The sequence below is a fragment of the Dipodomys ordii genome, unplaced genomic scaffold (genome assembly GCF_000151885.1).
Source record: "Dipodomys ordii isolate 6190 unplaced genomic scaffold, Dord_2.0 Scaffold72, whole genome shotgun sequence".
In the NCBI taxonomy this organism is placed as follows: domain Eukaryota; kingdom Metazoa; phylum Chordata; class Mammalia; order Rodentia; family Heteromyidae; genus Dipodomys; species Dipodomys ordii.
The window spans coordinates 7,985,966-8,007,168 of record NW_012267288.1 but is presented as its reverse complement, the minus strand read 5'-3'; the positions used below and the strand labels follow the sequence as shown (position 1 = coordinate 8,007,168).

Below are 21,203 nucleotides of genomic sequence, written 5' to 3'. Positions count from 1 at the left end.
AGGAGGAGGAGGAGGAGGAGGAGGAGGAGGAGGAGGAGGAGGAAAGGAAGGAAGAAAAGAAGGAGAAAAGGGAATTCGTAGCAGCCTGGGTTGCAGCTGTACACCTTACTCAAATCCCTCTTACTTCAAAATCAATTTATTTGAGAAGCTGTGGAGTATCTGAAGAGGGGTCTTCACTGGCAAGTCATAATGTGAAAATTAATTTAGATAACAATTCTGCCATAGATACCATTTTGTGAGTGTGAGCAGAAAGGAAAGTCAAACTAACATCATTTTCTTGTAAGCCTGCACTCACAAATACCATCTTTATTCTGTCCTTTAGCCTAGAAGCTCTTGCTGATTCTCTGCACAGACGGGGTAGTATACTCCCCTTTGTGCATAATGGTTGTACTTGATTCTGCAAATACAAGTACACAGTATGTAGTTCACAAGAAGATTTTGAAACCATTAAGAATGCATTAGTTCAAATAAAGACAACCCTGAGATATCACCTTACCTCAGTCAGAACGGCCCTCATCCTCAAGTCAGCCAACGACAAATGCTGGAGGGGATGCAGAGAAAGAGGAACCCTATTACACTGCTGGTGGGAATGTACACTTATACAACCATTTTGGAAAGCAGTCTGGAGGGTCTTCAGAAAGCTAAATATTGACCTCCCTTATGACCAGTCATACTACTTCTAGGCAACTATCCTGAACAACAGGAACCAGTATACAAGGACACATGCACCTCCATGTTTATTGCAGCACTGTTCACAATAGCTAGGATATGGAAACAACCCAGATGTCCCACCACAGATGGATGGATCCAAAAATTGTGGTATCTATACACAATGGAATATTATGCAGGCATTAGAAAGGACAAAATAATGGCATTTGCAGGGAAATGGATGGAGCTAAAAGAAATCATGTTGCGCGAGATAAGCCAAGTACAAAGAGACAAACGGCACATGGCCTCGCTGTTAAGTGGATGTTAAATCCAAAATGTTAGGTTATATGACAAAATTAACAGGACTTAAGAAACAAAGGACTTCCACTCCTCTAGTTGAATTACTACTAAATAACCCCATGTTGCTGATCACATGTATGGTATATATGTGCACACTAGAGGGGAACCAGGAGGATGACACAGAATTAGAGGGAATCAGGGAAAAACATACAACAGCTGGACCCATCAGCTGCACTGGACAAAATGAACTAAGCAACTCAATGGCAGCGATGGGAGGGAGGGATCAAGTAGGAAAGAGGGAACAGCTGATGCTATGCAAAACAAAAGAAATGTACATATCACCCAATGTGGAAGAAATAACTGTGTTGCAAAAAAATTGTTATAGACCATGATAGACAATTTGCTCCATGAAAGTTAGAATGTGTTTGTGACTTTAACTAAGCATTACTATCCCACAATATTGTGAAATTTGGGGAATTATGTAACCACTTAATCACAATAAAAAATTTGAAAAAAAATCAACAAATGCATTAGTTAAAATTCCACAATAGACCCCTATCATTACTCTCTCAGAAAAAATACAGTTTTTAACAAATTATATCTCAAAAAAGGATTCTCAGAACATTTTCAAAAAGTAGACATTTAGTATCTCATTGAAAAAAAGTAATAGGAAATAAAAGCATCGAACATTTTCTATGAAAGAACTGTTCAATTTTCTTCATAGAAAATTAGTTACTTCATTAGCAAAATAATACTAGGCTAAATGGCCTTAATTATTTTTTATTAAACAAGATGCTACCTTAGTTAATTCTTTAATAAATTCCTGTTTAGGAATATCAGAATCTAGCTTATCATTTTGTAGGGTACAATAGATGGCCATACTAAATATTTTCAAAGTATATCCACCTTAACGTCTATTAGAAAAGAACAGCCCGAGACAAAAGTATGAAAAAAATTATATTTCTTCATGAATTTTTTTCTCTCCTGTCTCTTTCTCTCTGTATGTTTTGTGTCTCTCCTTTTTATTTCTTATAAGGTCTTATACCTCTTCTGCTGTGTTCTCAAACTTCTCTAAAGTTACAAATGCTATCTCATTCTTGTTTTCTATTATTATCTATAAGAGCAGGAACTTAGGAGAATGGGCTTTCTCTTTAAAATTATACTAGCCAGTTGAATATAATCCTCCATATTTGCCTTTCCAATTAACTCTCAATCTAGAAAAGAATGTTTATGTGGTGGATGGTAGGAATTATTTGAAATAGCTGATGAGCTGAGTGAGCAGATAGGAGTGTAGATGGGATTGTAGGAGGGAGTGTAGGGGATTGTAGGTGGGAGTGTAAGTAGGAGTATAGGAGGGAGGGTAGGGGTGTAGGCAGGACTGTAGAAGGGAGTGTAGGTAGGAGTGTAGGAGGGAGTGGAGAGAGGCTTTTAGATCCCTCCACATTGAACAGTGGCAGGCTTAGCTGCAGGGTCAGTCTGAGTCCTCTGCTGGGTACAAATGACTTTGCTTAAGTTGTTTGATCAGGATTAAGGAGTTATCAATTCTGAGAACAAGAGTGAACCAATCATCAATCATCACTTTACTAAGATTTTGTTCTTGAGCCAGGTGCTGGTGGCTCACGCCTGTAATCCTAGCTATTCAGGAGGCTGAGATCTGAAGATCGTAGTTCGAAGCCAGCCCGGGCAGGAAAGTCTGTGAGACTCTTATCTCCAATAAACCACCAGAAAACCCGAAGTGGTGCTATGGTTCAAGTGGTAGAGTGCTAGCCTTAAGCTGAAGAGATAAAAGACAGCATTCAGGCCCAGAGTTCAAGGCCCATGACCTACCAAAAAAAAAGAAAAAAAAAGAAAAGAAAAAGATTTTGTTCTTTTTAATAGAGGGCAGTTACCTCTTAGAAGGGCAGAGAGGGAAAAAAATTGGCTTTTAAGAACAAATCCTAATATAGGAACAGTTAAATAATTGAACCTAATTTAGCATTTATTTAGTGATTTCTAAAGTGTTTCCTCCTTTCTGGTTGGAAAGTAAGAAATGGAATGTTTAGTTTATGGAACTGATCTTATTAGAAAGCACTGTATTACAAAATCAGAGACCAGTGTCTAAGATAACAGGATTCAGGCTGGCAATGGAAATTATTATTAAGTGACCATTTATTATTTAATAAACCATCCTATTATTTCTTAAGCCATCCGAAATTAAACTGAATTGAGTAGTAGTGACTCTATAGTGCTAGCTGCTCTGTTCTTAGTACTTCATATACTTCAGAAATATATTGTAAGAAAATAAATAAATATGCACACATATCTACATATACGCAAACATATAGATACACAGATATATATGCATACATATATTGATACATATATCACTGTATTTGGAAGACTAAAAAAAGCACTGTACGTTTTAGGTTGACTATTCAATATTTACTACATGGGAATATGCATTTTTACTTGTTCAATAAAGATGAGGGAAAACGTTGCATTTGTGCTCTTCACCTATAAGAGGAAAGTTATTCCTAGAAAGTTTATCAATATTAAGTCACAGTACAGATCTATAATCCCAGCCCTTGGAATTCAGAGCACTAGAGGATGGTGAGTTCATGCACAGTCTGTTCTACACAGTGAGACTGTCAACAAAAAATGGAAGTCATTTTTTAAATCAGTTTCCATTAAGTTTAGAAATAGCATAGCAAAGAACCTTATAATTACAAGAGGGGATAAAACCTATTATCTTGCCCTCAAAGACAATTGTCCTGCTCCATTGGAGAATCACTTGGGGACCTTCCTTCTGCAGAACAATACAATAGACCTGCAAATGTCTGTGATTCTGTGCAGCTCTGTAGGGAACACAGCACTGAAGTTTCATGGCATTCTGTATCAGGTCATTCTTCTCTCTGCCTCGTCTGTGGACTCTGGGTGGCAATCATTTCCACAGGGAAATACTTATGCTAAATATGTACAGGTTTAATTTCTAGGCATAATGTAGAGAATGGGTGAGGAAAGATGATCACATTCACCTCACCTTTCCTTCTGTGAATGGCAGAAATGCAGGCTGAGAGTTTGTAAACATTTCTTGGGGGTAGGTTGGTGGGGGGTTGAGTTAAAGGACCTCTCAGAAATAACAAGCAGTTAATAGATGGCCCCTTTTATTTAGTGTAAGCTGTCATTAGTATCATAAACTGATTTGGGGATTGAGAGGGAGTCAAACTCACCAAAAAAAACAGACTCATTTAGAGAATCTCTCTCATTAATAACTACATGAAACAAAAATGCTCTGATGACAGCTTTACATACCTGTGCCTTCTCACTCTTTTGCTCTTACAAGTTCTACAAAATTCTTTGTTTGCCCTAAGTTTACCTGTCCTGGAAAACAAGACAAAATAAACCTAGAGAAGGCATTCAGAAATACTAGGTATTTTCTCATCTCGGATAAGTGTGCTCAGTGTCTTCAGGATTGAAAACCCTGATTGGGACTTGTACACAGATGGTGGCTTCTCGATGGGTCTTTCCTGGCTGAAAGGCCCAGAGGGCTCTCTGGTGTCTGTTTAATAGGGAAACGAATCCCACCATGAGCCTCTGAGGCCCCATCTCCTCCCAGTGAGGAGGAGGACTGTAGACTATGGATTGTTGAACACACCAGCATTCAGATCAGAGAAGACTACATGGTGCTGCTTATGTCTATAAACATCTGGGCGTATGTTTTCTACTCTCAGTTTTGGAAACTACCTCTGAACCTATGCTGAAGTTTATTGTTTCTTCTTCAGCATCGGTTCTGCTAGCAAACCACTATAGTTTTTTCAGGAAAATGAACCCTTAGATATGTATTTTAATGTTTTTTCTTTCATGCATGTGTTTCTAACGCATTTATAAGATTATCTCTTTGTTGCTTTGTATGTCCCTCCCCCACAGTATAACCCCTGATTTCTCTATATTTGATGTCAGTATAACTTGTGGAGGAGATGGGGAAAAACCAGTTGTTTAAGGATACAGGTGGACCTGTTGCAACAATAAGAAGTACAAGTTGTCATGCCCAAAATGAGCTTTACAATGTCGGTGGTGGGGGGAAGGGGAGGAAGGAGAAGGATTGGGATTGGGGGTGAAGGGGGGAGGCTGGGAAGGGATGTAAACAAAGGAGGAGGCTGCAATGCTTGGTAAGAAATGTATGCATTATCCTGCCCATGTAATTGTAACCCCTCTGTACAGTATGTTCACAAATAAAATAAAATAAAATTAATAAAAAAATTTTCATTTTAATGTATATACTTACTTGATTTCTTGAATGAGGAAATGGTTGCCTTTGGGTATGTTTACGGTGTGGTATGTGTTTACTGGAAAGGAGAGTTTTCTGAGTCTTTCCCTCAACCCTTACAGAATACGATGCCAACACGTGAGTGATGGTAGCCAAGGCAGGTGTGGAAACAGCAGAAAGAGAAGGTGCAGCCTCCTACATGACACATACAGTGTTCCATCCACCTGAAAGCCTACCACTTCTTTGTGTCAGCACCACGGATTAACCTGCTTAATCAGAATTGGACTATATTAAGTATTCAGATTTTGGGAGCTATAGGTTCAAAAAGAAATCATTTTCTTCTTAACCCTTGTCCCTTTGTCAGATTCACTTGCCTACTTCATTTTGATCCAAGGAAATATAGTCTTAGAAAACATGGGGAATAGTGCATCAGGAAATGACCCCTGTAAGAATGAGTAGTAATTGGTTCCTATATCTAGGAGCTTACTCAGAACTTTTTCCAGTCATCATTTTTTTATCTTTGCCAATCCTGGGGTTTGAACTCAGGGTCTGGGCGCTGTCCCTGAATCTCTGGGTTCAAGGCTAGCACTCTACCATTTGAGCCACAGTGCTACTTCTTCCTTTTTCTGAGTAGTTTAATGGAGATAAGAATCTCATAGACTTTCCTGCCTGGGCTCTCTTTGAATGACAATCCTCAGATCTCACCCTCTGGAGTAGCTAGGATTACATGCATGAGTCACCGGCACCCAGCTCCATTCATCTTATTTTACTGTCTTTGTCTAAATCCTGGTTCCAACTCACACCAGCAGGTTAGTGCTGCTTAGTCCCATAATGATTCACATGTTTTTTGATGTCAGTTGGGAAACCATGTTTCTTGAATATTCTGTCCAAACAGCCTCATCCCCTTATTTCCGCTGGGAGAAATATGTGCACTGCTTCCTGTAAGCCCTTGTTGTGGCTCTATTTTCAGTCATTCTTGCCTTACCCCTCAGGTAATAACTACAGAAAATTCTCATTGCATCTTACAATTCACATCCATGAAATTGTACCTCATGTTTTCATCTCTAATCATGACATGTCTGGATTCACCCAATCATTCTTACTAAAGGTTATCTCTTGTTCTATTATTGACCCAGATTGTCAAGATGAAATGGGGTACATATTTCTGCATGCTTTATATTATGTTTTGCTCTTCAGAGACAGAAATGTATGCACACAAACTGATGTATTTAATCATTCTAAGAACAAGTAACATCAGAGAGGCAAAGAAAAGGAAATAGGAAAGAAATTCATGAGGCAGGGTTCATGACCTCATGAGAAAGAAGAAATTACAATTGGAAAAGAATGGCCATTTTCTCTTCATAGAGATGATTCTGATGCCACAGAGAAGATGATGTTTCAAATATTCCTGATCTCATTATCTATCATCTGTGAGGTTATAAAAGAAGAAAGTAAAATGTAGCTGAATTGATCATCAGGACACGATGCTGCTAACATTGGAAATGAAAACCAGCCTGGATGGGTAGTATATGCCTGTAATCTCACCTACCTTCCTCCAAGTGAAGGTAGGAAGGTCAAAGTTAGCAAAGTTAGCAAGATTTTATTCCCCAAACAAATTAACAGACAAATAAACATCCTAGGCTTGCCTAGAAGATACAAGGTCAATCCCCAGTCCTGCTAAAACAAAAACAAGATAAAAATAAAAACAGGGAAGGGATGGTAGGGGGAAAACAATGAAGGGGGTCACAATGCTCAATAGGAAGTGTACTCATTACCTTACTCATGTAACTGTAACCCTCTGTATAGTATCTTTACAATAAAAAATAAAAATAAAATAAAAAATAAAAATAGGTAAAATAAAATTCATTGGTGAATATACTATAGGGAAAATTCATTGGTAAATATACTATAGGGATTGCTAGAAACAACACACTTGATGGGCCTCAAATTGAGGTTGGTCTCACGGATTCTACAGTGAGACAGACAAGAAAGTAACAACTTTGCATCATTCTGTACTAGAACTTATGTCAAAATGTGTCAACTTATAATGTCTATAAAACAGTGACTTGTATCCTGAAGGCTTATAAAAATCTATGTACTTAAAAGGATTTGAAAATTCAAGGCAATGTATTAGCACTGGGATTAGTTGTATTTCAGAGTTCTAAGTCGTTTTATAAAATTACTTTACATTGGTCCCCAAATAAAATTTCCTCCTTTTTACTCATGATTTGTTATTTTTCCCATGTTTTAAGTTAAACACATGTGCTAATCTAAATCATAAATTGTCCATCTCGAAAAAGGGACATTGCCCTATGTCAACAGGATGATTTCTATGAATACTTAAATACCCTTGGGCCACATTTCAAGAGACTAAAGTATAAGGCATCTGATGGAGAATCATGTTCCTACTCACCCAAGCCAGGTCCTTAGCGAGGGCAAGTATCTATGAAATAAGATTAAAGAGGGAGACAAAAATGACAACAATTTAATGGTTCTGAAGACTTTTAATAATTCATATTAAAAAAGGAATCTGGAAAATAGAAAATCTCAATCAGGGAACCTATAGATTAGTTTCCTTTCAGGAAATTTTTATACTATAGGGAGAAGAGCAGTGACTTTACCTGATTCATGGAGATATTGCACACTCTCTTTTCGAATGTGCTTTTCCTCAATCACCTTCTCAAGCTCCTTTTCTTGTTCTTTACTCAGAGTGTGTCCTTTTCCTGTGTGGAAGGGAAGAAGCAGTAGAGAGGCCCATTGGCAAACTGCCTCATTTATAATGTATTGCTATGTTGTGGACAGGTAAATCCCACCAGTTCCCCTCCTCCCTCAAGCAGGTCATATTTAAGTGACACAGTATATCAGATGGGGTCAGAATACCGAATGTCACATTGCATCCCATTTCTTAGCACTGTTGAGGACATTCCAAACTACTTATTCTGTGAATTTGAGCTGCCTATCAAATACAGGCATTTTCAAAACCCCATTGAAGCCTAGAGATGTTTGGACCTGAGGGTTTTAAATCCTAGAACACACTCTAGCTTCTTAGTTTCCACTATGGATATTCAGAAGCCATGCACTGGTATTTTTGACCCCTAATAAAATTCAGATGCGATAGAGATCGGAACTTTTTACTAAGCACGGTAGGCCTGCCACTTACAATGATAGGAAATGAAAAGTCAAAATGACAAATCTTGCCAGGTCCTGGTGCGCCTCATGTCTGCCATCCTACTTAGGAGGCTGAGATCTGAGTATTGTGGTTCAAAGCTAGCTCGTGGAAGAAAAGTCTGTGAGACTCTTATCTCTAGTTAACTAACAAATAGGCAGAAGTGGAGAGTTGGCTCAAGTGGTAGGACATGAGCCTTGAGAGAAAAAGGCAAGTGAGAACATGAGACCTTGACTTCAAGTCCCAGTAACAGACAGACAGACAGACAGACAGACAGACAGACAGACAGACAGACAGACAGACACACACACACACACACACACACACACACAAATCTTCTCCAACATCAAGTCAAATAGATGTTTTATCCCATCTACCTGAAATGTGGGTCTAGTTACATAAAATTGTGGCTCTGTTGAGCTGATCTGAGCTCATGCCTCATAATATTTTGTCTGAGTGTTGAATGTGATTCAGTATTTATTTAGTGACAGAAATGTAAGTTTTATCATTGTAATCAAATAATAATTATAAATATAGCTGAAAACAGTCATGGATACATAAAAACAATTTGTCTGCTGACTTTAGATTTCTTATCTTGGTTCATTAGGTGACACAAAGCAACTCTAGCAGTATGGGGGAGTTGGCAAGAGCCTAATGGACCATCTTCTTTCCCTCCCTCCCTCCCTCCTTCCTACTCCCTCCCTCACCCCTCTTCTACTCTCTCCTTCTCTCCCCCTCCCCCCTCTCTTTTTCTCAGTGGTTAATTAGAGATAACATAAGATTCTCACAAGCTTTCCTGTCCAGGCTGGCTTAAAATGGCAATCTTCAGAATTCAGCCTCTTGAGTAGCTAGCTAGGATTGCAAGTGTGAGGCACTGGTGCCCTGCATTCTCTTTTAATTAAAAGCACATGTGTATATTAACATATATCCTAATGTACACATGTAAAGTCCTATACTTACCAGCAATAAAAATCTGATGCGTGGTCTTTCCCTCTTCATCCACATTGACATTATAAACTGTTACTAAGTCCTTTGAGCACTGTAGAATTTCAATAGAGTTTTTACCTGCATCTACAATGGGAAAAATATAGTTCAAAGCTCCATTTACTGGAAATGATTTGCTTGAACCATATAATTTTTCATCATACCTTAGCAATAATCTTATCTTCACCTGGGTGCCAGTGGCTCATGTCTGTACCCTAGCTACTTACAAGGCTGAAATCTGAGCATCAAGATTTGAAACCAGCCTGGGCAGGCAAGTCTATAAGACACTTATCTCTAATAAAATACCAAAAAAGCTGGAAGTAGAGGTATAACTCAAGTGGTAGAGCACCAGCCTTGGGCAAAAAAGCTCAAGGGCTGCACTCAGGTCCCAAGTTCTAGTCCCAGGACCAGCACAAAGAAAAAGGAAAAAAAAATCTCTCCACTAATAATCTTCCTATCCAGTTAGAATCAACCTGAGGTAGCAATGGATGTTACATGTATGCCTGTTCCATGGTAAGTATCTCCAGTCTTCAACAGTACTTAAACATTAGCAGACCACATATGACTGCATGTTAACCAAGCTTCTAGTTGCAGTGTCTATGTGTAGATAGTAGGTAGAAGCTTCCAGTGCTCTCACACTAGCTCACAAAGGCCAATATTTGAATTTTTAGGAAACATATCTCTCTATTTTGAAGTTCAGCCAATATTAAAATGCAGTTTCATAAACCTATGGGTAAAAATAGCATATTAAAACTAATGTTAACATATATTTCACACTTGCAACTTTCTCTTGGAATAGATAATTTAAAAAAGAGGTATAAATAAAGCCTTAGGAAATGCTTTGCATCTGTCGTAATATAGTTGAATTTAATTACACCCCAATGCTGCAATATAATACATAAATAAAAACTTGTCAGAACATATTAGAATACAGCATGTATAACTTTCCATGAAATGAAGGTGTTTGTTATTTTGTAGACATAGAAACCTGCGTTGTTGTTGTCACTAACATTAACTATTGTTCAGATTATGTACAGTTAATTTGAATAATATTTCTGTTATTTTATCTAGCTTAATTCTTACACATGAGATTGAAGTTGATCAGTTCTTGGTTCCTACAGTTTATTTATTTAACAAATTTTAGTGTTTAAATTGTTCATTCATTAGACAGGGAACTATGATCACATTTGTCAAATAAGAGAAAAAATTTTCTTCCTTTTTAGGGTGCTGGGTCCTGGGGCTTGAACTCAGGACCTGAGTGCTATCCCTGAGTGTTTGCGCTCAAGGCTAGCACTCTAACACTTAAGCAACAGCTCAACTTCTGACTCTGATAGACTTTCCTGCCCTGGCTTTCTTTGAACCACTCAGCCTCCTGAATAGCTAGGATTATAGGCATGAGTCACTAGGACCTGATGAAAAACCCCCATAATTTTGAAAGAAATTTTTTTGGGGGGTCCAGTCATGGAGCCTGAACTCTGGGCCTGAGCACTGTCCCTCAGCTCTTCACCTCAAGGCTAGTGCTCTACCACTTGAGCCACAGTGCCACTTCCAGCTTTTATCTTTATGTGGTGCTGAGGAATCGAACCCAGGGCCTCATGCATGCAAGGCAAGTGCTCTACCACTGAGTGACCTTCCCAGCCCCATTTTGAAAGAATTTTTAGACTTTATGTTAGCTTTCATACTTTTCCAAGGTCTGAAATCCATATGAAATATATACTCTGAGAATTGTCCCCAACTGTCACTGATATTAACACTTTCCATCTGGATAAAGAAGATATATCATCGATCTATACTTAGGACAACCAGAATTCTTGGAAAGTTCAGTTGTTTTTTTTTTTTTTCCAGGGTTGATCAGACATTGTCCTAGAATCCAGACGCCGAGGCATGTGGCATTAGGCAAGCACCATGAATTTGGACACATGCCATGGTTTAAGACACACCATCATTGTATAAGATCATGTACTCACACTCTGCTATGTGAATACCACTTTCATTTCTTTTTCCCGCAACGATGTGCTTTTGGCACTCTCCATTCGACCTTAAAAATAAACCAGCAGAGCAGCCTTATTCTTTACATATCCTTCCACATACCTTGTTTTAAAGAACTACAGGAATTACAGGATAATTTAAGTGGAAAATAGATTAGCTTGCCCTTATACTCAATGTAATGTGTCCATAATCTTGGATATTTTTATTATTCCTTATAAATTTCCTCATTCTTGACAATCATTAACATTGGGTTGGACAATACCTTATTGGCATAAGACCAGTTCTCCCGTTCAGCTATTCCACAAAGATCTTCGGAGTTTGCCATCTAGCCACTGGTGGTTTAGATCTGATCTCATAGTAAAGATTGTTGCTCTATGCCTTTGATACTGACAATCTTCTTCTTAGCTTTTTTTTATTGTCCTGAAAATAATTTCTCTGCCTCTCCCATGAATTTGTGTCTTCTGCCAATTCTGAAATCTAGCTCTTCATCATTTCTAATTCAGGCTATGAATACTTAGCATGGAGTATTTTTATGTGCATGCTTCTGCCACTGAAGTTTATTTGAAATATCAAGACCTCCTCATATATGTGTGGATGAAAATACATGCATATTTATATAAATCTTTCTGTACTGAGAACAGTGTCTCCAAGCTACTAAGCATTCAATAAATATTTACCTATTGATGGTTGTATTTATTTACAGATTGCATATGTTAGGTAAGACATATTCATTTCTTTACATTGAAATCTAATAAGTGGTTCTTAAATCGAGAATTCATTTGTAATAGCTATAACCGTTGGGAAGACTAAAATTCACACACTGGGGTTGTGATTGTCATTGGTACACAGGAGAGGCTTCTAAGTCAAAACTCTTTCCTCATCGCCTCAAGTCCCTCTTATTAATTATATGATTCCTCTACAGTGGCAGAGGATTCTATAGGGTGTCCTTGTGGATGTCAGAGCCCTATTTCCACTAACCACATGCCTTTAGAAATAATTGCCAGAGACTCAACTTCTGCACAAAACACCAATGTTTCATTGCAAATTTGAGGACATGCTACATGTCTGAAGCCAATGGCTTTCCTTTTAGGTTGGAGAAAAAATGGACTTACTTCACGTAAAATGTGAAGGTGATCTCTTCACAATTGTCAATACATTCAAAATGACGTATATAGATCCTCAGGGGTCCACCTTCACTTATCTTCTCTTCATTATCAGATGCTATGACAATAGAGTTCCATTGCTCTAAGACCTAAGAAACACCCCATTGGGAATGTTAGTGGGTCCCTTTCCTGTTTTCTTACCAATACTCATCATCATCATCATTTTTGTTGTAGCTCAGCTGAAAACTAAGTTCAGCAATTTCAGATTTGGATCCCACAGAGCAGATTTATGTAAGATGTCATTAAGATTCAGATTCACAGTGAAAGCACTGAATAGAGCAGGTTTTTTATTTTAATTTATTTTAAAGATGATGAATAGGGGGATTACAGTTACATAAGGTAATGAGTACATTTCTTTTTAAACACTGTAAACCCCCCCCCCTTTTCTCCCACTTACCACTCCCAACCCCTCCCTACCTATGTCATCAGGCACTACAGAAAAGCCACAGAAACTTTTCTCCCTAATGAAAAATATAGAGCTGAAGACAGAAGGATTATTTTTATGAATATGAACATGCATAAATAGACCACCATTATAAAATCTCATAGGCACAGCAAGATAAAGTCTCACACACACACACACACACACACACACACACACACACACACACACACACACACACAAAGCAACCTCCCTGAGCCTACCCAGGGTACCTGTGAGGATATGACCGCAGTTAGAGGTTCATTGTCAGCACAGACCACACCGATTATAAAAGCTAGCAGCAGAGCCTTCATCCTGTCAGTCTTCATCTGTCTGCCTTTCCTCTTCTGAAGAAGATTAAGGTAAGTCAGTTGTTACAGAAAAGCACAATCGATGCTCCATTTTATATTATTGCTACATTGGCACAGAAGTTAGTGAACCAATTGTTGTTCATCATAAAACTGTTTGTAGATTTTCTCAAACATCCTGGTTGGCAGTGGTGGGCCAGAAGGACTTTCTGATATTTTATTAGTACTAAGGTATTAGTACAAAGAGAAACTTTTGAAAGCATAATGCATAAAGCTAATTCTCAAGAACAAAAAATATTGATGTCCGAATTACTAAAATCAATGTATTATGAAGTTACTATATGTCATCTCCATCTCTAAAATGACATGCTTAACCTAGAGGTGGTTTGCTGAAACTTAGTAAAATCAAAGATGATAATCCATATTAAAATATGATATTCACACATTGGATGAAGGTACAATGAGGAACCTTACATTTAAATTTAAGAAAACATTTCTAAGAGTACAAATTCTTTTCTTTTTTCTTTTTTTATTGTGAAAATACTGTACAGAGGGGTTACAGTTAAATGAGCAAGGTAATGAGTACATTTCTTATCAAGCATTGTTGTCTCCTTCTTTGTTTTTCCCCTACCATCCCTTCCCTCCCACCTCCACAACTGCACTACCCCCCCTAAATTGTAAAGTTCATTTTTCAACAGTGTGTTGTACATTTCATTGTTACGATGGGCCAACCTGTATCTCTATATAAACATTTTGTTTTTTCCCTTCCCATCCCCAAATTATACCAACATCAAACACAGTGAAAACAGGGGTTAGACCATGGGGGAGGAAAATACAAAGCAACAAAAAAAATCACATGGTACCTTATAAATACATTAGAAACAATAGAAAGAAAAAAAACACTTGTTTCCCTATCTTAGGGTTCATTTTGCTTAACTTCATCTTATCTGGTCATATGTGCATAGCTTTTGACCTTTTCTACTTGTCCCAGACATATACTAGCCATTGCAAATAAAGGAAATCATGGGACCTATGTTTCTTTGGGCCTGGCTTACTTCACTTAATATAATTTTTTTCAAGTCCTTCCATTTCCTAACAAATGGGGTGATGTCATTCTTTCTGATAGAGGCATAGAATTCCATTGTAAGTATATATATATATATATATATATATATATATATATATATATATCACGTTTTCTCGATCCATTCATCTACTGAGGGGCAACGGATAAGGGTCTCATATCTAAAATATATTTGGGACTCAAAAAATTACATCTCCCAACAACAAATCCTCAAAGAAACAACTGCCCAAAAAATAAATGGGCTAAAGACTTAAAGAAAAACTTCTCTGAAGAGGAAATAAGAATAGCCAATAGACACATGAAGAAATGCTCTACCTCTCTAACCATAAAAGAAATGCAAATCAAAACAACATTGAGATTCCACCTCACCCCAGTTAGAATGGCTATAATCAAGAACTCTAATAACAATGGATGCTGCAGGGAATGTGGTCAGAAGGGAAACCTACTGCATTGTTGGTGGGAGTGTAAACTTGTTCAAATTATTTTCTATTGTAGGAATTATGTATCTTTGCTGATCTTTACATCCATGTTCAGTTAAGCTATCCTTTGAAATTTTTATGAGTAACCAAAATACAATATTGAAAATATGGACCTTTATTCTCCAAATTACAGTAAGAGAAGTTGCTGGTCCTAATTGGTAGGATCATGTCAACTCTTAAAAAGTATAGAAGCCTGGCACTGGTGGTCACACCTATACTTTCTAGCTGCTCAGTAGGTTGAGATCTGAGGACTGCTGTTCAAAGCCAGCCAAGACAGAAAAGTCTGTGAGACTCTTCTCTCCAATTAACAGCTGTGGCTCAGGTGGTAGAGTGACAGCCTTGAGCAGAAACCTGCTCTAGAACAGTGCTCAGACCCTGAGTTAAGGTCCTAGTACTGCCGCCTCTGTCAGTATATATAGAACAGTGAAACAAAAACTTGTGGAAAGGAAAGGGAGTGAGGAAGGTTAATAAAGAGTAATATAGAGACAATTTAATCACAGTACATTATGCTCATGTTGTTAATATCACAATGACTCTGCATAATTAAGTTATGCTAATAAAATTTTTAAATGAAAGATAAAAGACTAATTCTGGGCTGAAGACAGTGAAAGAAATTGAACTGCACTTGTATTATTGAACTGTTTTCTGGAGCTGAAAACTATCACTGAACTGAATCATGAGTTTTTTCAGGCTTCTTTGGAATATAATGAAGTAACTTTTTACATATTCTGATAGCTTGGTAAGTCTTGAATGATGTGGGGATTTGTTTTCCCCATTCTGAATCAGGAGAAATCTTCCTCTATCCAACTATCGTTTGTACCTTTCCCTCCAAAACCAATCTTCAGTTTATTGGCACTCCTAAAATAACAGTGTTCTCTAGAATTTTATAAAACTGGAATCTTAATATACACCTGTTTTCTTTATCTGGCATATTTTATTCAGCTTACCTATTTTCACATGTGCCTCTATTGTGATTTTTTTTTGTATAGTTCATTCCCGCCACTCACTGAGTAATATGTGACTGTATCATGTGCTTAGTCAATTGAATATCTATTCCTACATATTCCTAGATCTTTATATTTGGAAACAAACCTGAACATTTGTGTATACATCTTCACAAAGAACTGTGCTGTTTGATTTTTGGCAAGCTTTTATGACTAAAATTGATGAATGAAATTTTCATAATTGCATATTTCCATCAACAATATGAGAAATTACGTTACTCAAAATTGTTGAACCAACTTTGGCATGGTCAGTCATTCCAACTCATATATTCTATATCCTTTGATTATTTGGTTTTTTATTATGGAATTTGGAATTTCTTTTTGCATTCTGGATATGTTATTTTTCTAATAGATGATTATGAAATATTTTCTCCTGCTATAGTTTATTTATTATTTTCATGCTGTCTATCAAAGACCAAACATTTTAGCTTCAATAAAAGTTATTTTTTCCCAAATTTTAGAAATATATCTTGGGTTTATTTTATTTTGTTTTATTTTATTTTTTTTGATTGTGAAAATACTGTACAGAGGGGTTACAATTACATGGGCAAGATAATGAGTACATTTCTTATCAAGCATTGTAGACTCCTCCTTTGTTTCCCCTTCCCATCCCTTCCCATTCTCCCCTCGCCCCTGCACCCAACCCTCCTTCCCACCCACCAAAGTTGTAAAGTTCATTTTTCCACATAACATCTTGTACATCTCATTGTTGCAATGGATCCACCTGTATCTCTATTTAAATGATTTGTTTTTTCACTTCCCCTCCACAAATTATAACAACATCAAATACAGTGAAAGCAGGGGTTATACTATAGGGGAGGGACATACAAAGCAGCAAAGAAATAATCTTATAAATGTGTTTGAAACAATCACCTGAAAGAAAAAATAACGTTTGAATATGTATCTTAGGGTTCATTTCCCTAACATCAACTTATCTGAACATTTTTGCTTGACTCAGACATATACTAGTTATTGCAAATAAGGGAAGCCATGGGACCTATGTTTCTTTGGGTCTGGCTTAGTTCACTTAATATAATTTTTCCAAGTCTTTCCATTTCCTAACAAATGGGGCAATGTCATTCTTTTTGATGGAGGCATAGAATTCCATTGTGTATATATATATACCACATTTTCTTGATCCATTCATCTATGGAGGGGTATCTGGGTTGATTCCATATCTTACCTATGGTAAATAATGCTGCAGTAAACATAGTCGTGCTGGTAGCTTTAGTGTGGCCATGTTTGTGATCATTTTGGTAAATGCCCAAAAGTGGGATTGCTGGGTCATAGGGGAGCTCTATGTGGAGTCTTTTGAGGAACCTTCATACTGCTTTCCAAAGTGGTTGAACAAGTTTACACTCCCACCAACAATGCAGTAAGGTTCCCTTCTGTCCACATCCCCTCCAACATTTGTTGTTATTAGAGTTTTTGATTATAGCCATCTCCCAAAAATACTTGCCCAACCCAAGGCCACACAACTTTCTTCTAAGTCTTCTAAAGATTTTCCAAGCTTGGAAATGCTCTTTGAATTAGTTCTAGTCCATGCTACAACTCATGTTTTGAGGTACTTTTTTATGATGGATATTTACTCTTTCCTATCAGCTTTCCTATTAAATGACTTCCAAAATGCTTGGTTTCCTTAGAAATAATATAAGGTATAGTGAAGTTCAAAGACTAATCAACTCAGAAAACTCTGAAAAAAAATAATTATTTAATTTTCCCATGAGTGAAAAAAATTGTCCAAGTCATACTGAAGATTCAATCCGTTCTGTTTTTAGAGTTCCTGCAGAATCTTAGGCAAATTGATTCACCCAGGAAGGTAAAGGGCATATCCAGTTTAAATTAAATTATTTCTTTCTATTTTCTTAGTTAATCCTATTGCTGAATGACTCTTGCATGAAAGGTTCCTAAACCCTGTTGGTATAAAATAATATGAACCATCTGGGTTCATTATTTCATTTACTTATAAATATTATTATTAGGTACATGTTAATTTCTAATTTATCGTGTCTTCTTTTTCTGTGTAATCAAAAAAGTGACAGGAAACCACTAGAATTTTTAGAACCTAAAAGACAAAGACAAATTATTTCCTATCTCCGAAAAAACAATTATCCTGAAGCCCACCGAAACTTCTTTGATTTTATTTCTATTTCTACTGTTCCATCAAGATGTACCTTAAAGAGATATCGTGCTTCTCTTTGTAGATCAGAACACACTGTATACACTAAGAAATTCCATCTCATCTGGGTAAAAGTACTGAAAATAATGACATAGGAATCCAGCCCTAGAGATACATCAGATTCTCAGAGCATGCTATTCATTTGATATCTGACCTTTCAGATTAACTTAGCTGAATGAAAAAGTCTTCAGGCTACTCCTTCAATTTTAGATACAAGTCCTTTTTCTAATAGGAGTTGTAGGACTAAGAGGACTAATATGTCTTTTTCACCTCACATGCAGAAGGGGCCAGTGCTGTTGAGTGGTGTTAACTGGATTCTTTGCCTCTTGTTTCTTTTGTTGTTGATTTACAACTCTTTCTCCCTTTTGTGAGCATGTTTCCTTGTATCTTGTTCTGTATGTACTCCTTAAGTAAAAGCAAAAAAATAATGTAAACTTTAATGTCTTATAATATCCTTATAAACATTCTCTGTCAACTCTCTCATTTGGAGATGGTAACCAACAGACTACAATTCTGGTTGTCATGAATTCCAACAATGTGGCTTTCTCTGGATCTTCCTCTACATCCATCACCATTGTAGGTTGCGTGAGGCATCTACTTGGATCCGTTTTATCCACTAAGTTAATCTTGCGTTTAATTACGGAATTTTATCCACTTATAGTCATAGTTATTATTGACAGATAAAGTTTTCTTACAGCTATTATGTAAGTTGTTTCCTATCTTTTTTGTACTTCTTTCTTTCTCCCTCTTTACATTCTTTCTTAATGGGTAAGTGAATTAATCTAGTAGTGGATTTCGACTCATTATTTTTGGTTTGTCTCTTAAAGGTTTTGTTTTGTAGTTACAAAAATCACAGGAATATGAGGAGCTATTTTTAAGTAATACCCACCTCATATGATCATAAGATCAGATGGGTTTTAGGTAAGCAGAAACACCAGGCTCTATTTTAGTTTAAAAGTATTTATTTTCTGTATAGTCTTCAACATTCTTTCCTTCATAGAAATCTGTTAAGTTTGAGGTCTAGGATTTGAACCCCTAGCCAGATTTTCAGTGTCCTGGAAACACAAAGTCATGATTGGTGGACCGTCAGCTGTGTGTTACCCTAAGCTCACTCTCTTTAGTGCCACCACTGAAGTGCTCTTCCTTATAGACTCATATGGGCACTCTAAATAAAGTCAAGGTGTCTCATTTGTCAGGAAGGGTATTGTTTGGAAACAATTCCTAGACTCTCTTTACCCGCTCTAGTCTCATTTCTTGAATTAGCTGGTTTATGGCTTAGATTTACCAAACTATGAGACATTGTGTTTGGTTACAACCCTCACTGATTGTTGATCTGGTATAGTTGCATCTTCCTAGAAACTGGTCTTGTTTCCTGCACATGTGTCTCTCTGATGGAGGGACAGGTGAGCTGTATTAGGGCTGGAAGTTCCTCAACAGCTTGCAGTGCCCGGATCCCACATTGTAATGATTATCACCTCTCCTTTCTCTTTTATTCTCCACCATAGAAGCAAACTTTGTTTGCATTTAGAAAAACTAGAGGACTCAGTATTTCATCATGTTTTATTCTACTTTAATGTATGTTGGTAGAATTAGCTTATATATTTATAACTGATTTTAAGCTAAAACAGTCCTGGAAACCAGTAATTGCTAGCTCACAATCACACTTGCTAGGGCAAAGGAAAAAACAAACAAAGGATCTAAAATGTTCAATTTAGCATTTCAGAAATATTTTATTTTCTTTTTTAGTGGTGTATTTGAAAGTATGAAGTGGGCTCATTTTGATAGGATAAAGTTAGAATATAGGAAAAACTCTATGTGTATTTAGCTGTTTCCAGGGAAATCCAATAAAAGGAATGTATTTATATTTTATTTTCCTGTGAATAGCATACTTTTTTGATTTTTTAATATCTTACAGGCCTTACAAAATAAAAATAATACGATTTTGCTGCTAGTAATAGAGTTATGAGGAATGTAAACTACAGACTCCCATTACAAACACAGTTGCAGTAAAATGCTTTTGCATTATTTCATATTGGCTAAATAATAGAAAAAGAATGTTCCTAAGCATGTAATTCAAATAGAAAGTATTATTTAAAATGTAAATAATAAAAGACAGCAATTGAGGTTAAAATTTTTATTAGCTCAAGAGGTGATAAAAATGTCAAAATACATTATTTTTTGGCCTCTTGCCTTATATCTGTGCATTATAAGCTGTATTAGATTGAGAGGAATCATGAAAATTGTCACATAAGTTGAAATTATATTCTGTCCTCAGAGTAATATGTGGCATTGTTGTTATTATTATTGGTGGTACTAGATTTTGAACTCAGTCTCATTTGCTTGCTGGTCTTGTGTTCTACTGCTTAAGCCATGGCTCCATTCCTGCTTTTTCCTAGTTATTTTGGAAATGCAGTCATGTGGACTTTTCTCCCTGAATTCCCAATTTAAAGGGCCTCATTTATTAACAAACAAAGATTTACAAAGCACTTTGCAGCTTCACAAATGATCCTACCCAATCCCTGCCGCAAACCTATTATGTTAGAGCTATTATTATCTTCAGTTTCAAGGTAAGGATGGTGAAGCACACAGAAGGTAATTTATTTTCCCGGGATCATTGAGCTTAATAGAATCAAAGTTAGAATATAAATGCAGTTTGGATTTAAAATTGATTATTTTCTTCCTTGACACGCTGTTTTTTTTTGTTTGTTTGTTTTGTCAGTTGTGGGGCTTGAATTCAAGGCCTTGGTGCTAACCCTGAGTTTTTGGTCCAGTGGAGCCATAGCTCCACCTCTGGTTTTCTGGTGGTTAATTGGAAATAAGACTCTCATGGTCTTTTCTGCCCAGGTGGCTTCAATCCATGATCCAGATCTCAGTCTCTGAGTGGCTAAGATTAAAGGCATGAGTCACCAGCACCCAGTTAACAAGCTGTTTTTAAAAAATCATTTCTCTATATGATCTTTCACAAGAGAGTAAGAGAGAGGTAAGGGGTGAGGAAGAGTGAGAGTGAGAGAGATCTTCGAAGATATTTCACTTTCTTATCTGACCTTTTCTGCTTGTCTCAGATATATGCTAGTTATTGCAAATAAGGGAAACCATGGGACCTGTGCTTCTTTGGGCCTGGCTTACTTCACTTGATATAATTTTTTCCAAGTCTTTCCATTTCCTAACAAATGGGGCAATGTCATTCTTTCTGATGGAGGCATAGAATTCCATTGTGTATATATACCACATT

General features: G+C 36.9%; 1 protein-coding gene across 1 annotated transcript; it reads right to left on the bottom strand.

Moving 5' to 3' along the window:
* Positions 1 to 323: 323 nt before the first annotated feature.
* Positions 324 to 13,231, bottom strand: LOC105991365 (odorant-binding protein-like). Its single transcript, XM_013023991.1, has 6 exons — positions 13,151 to 13,231; positions 12,446 to 12,585; positions 11,312 to 11,382; positions 9,321 to 9,431; positions 7,816 to 7,917; positions 324 to 397 (listed from the first exon to the last, which is right to left on the bottom strand). The coding sequence occupies exons 1-6, from the start codon at positions 13,229 to 13,231 to the stop codon at positions 324 to 326; spliced, it is 579 nt and encodes a 192-aa protein (XP_012879445.1).
* Between the last annotated feature and the right edge of the window lie 7,972 nt (positions 13,232 to 21,203).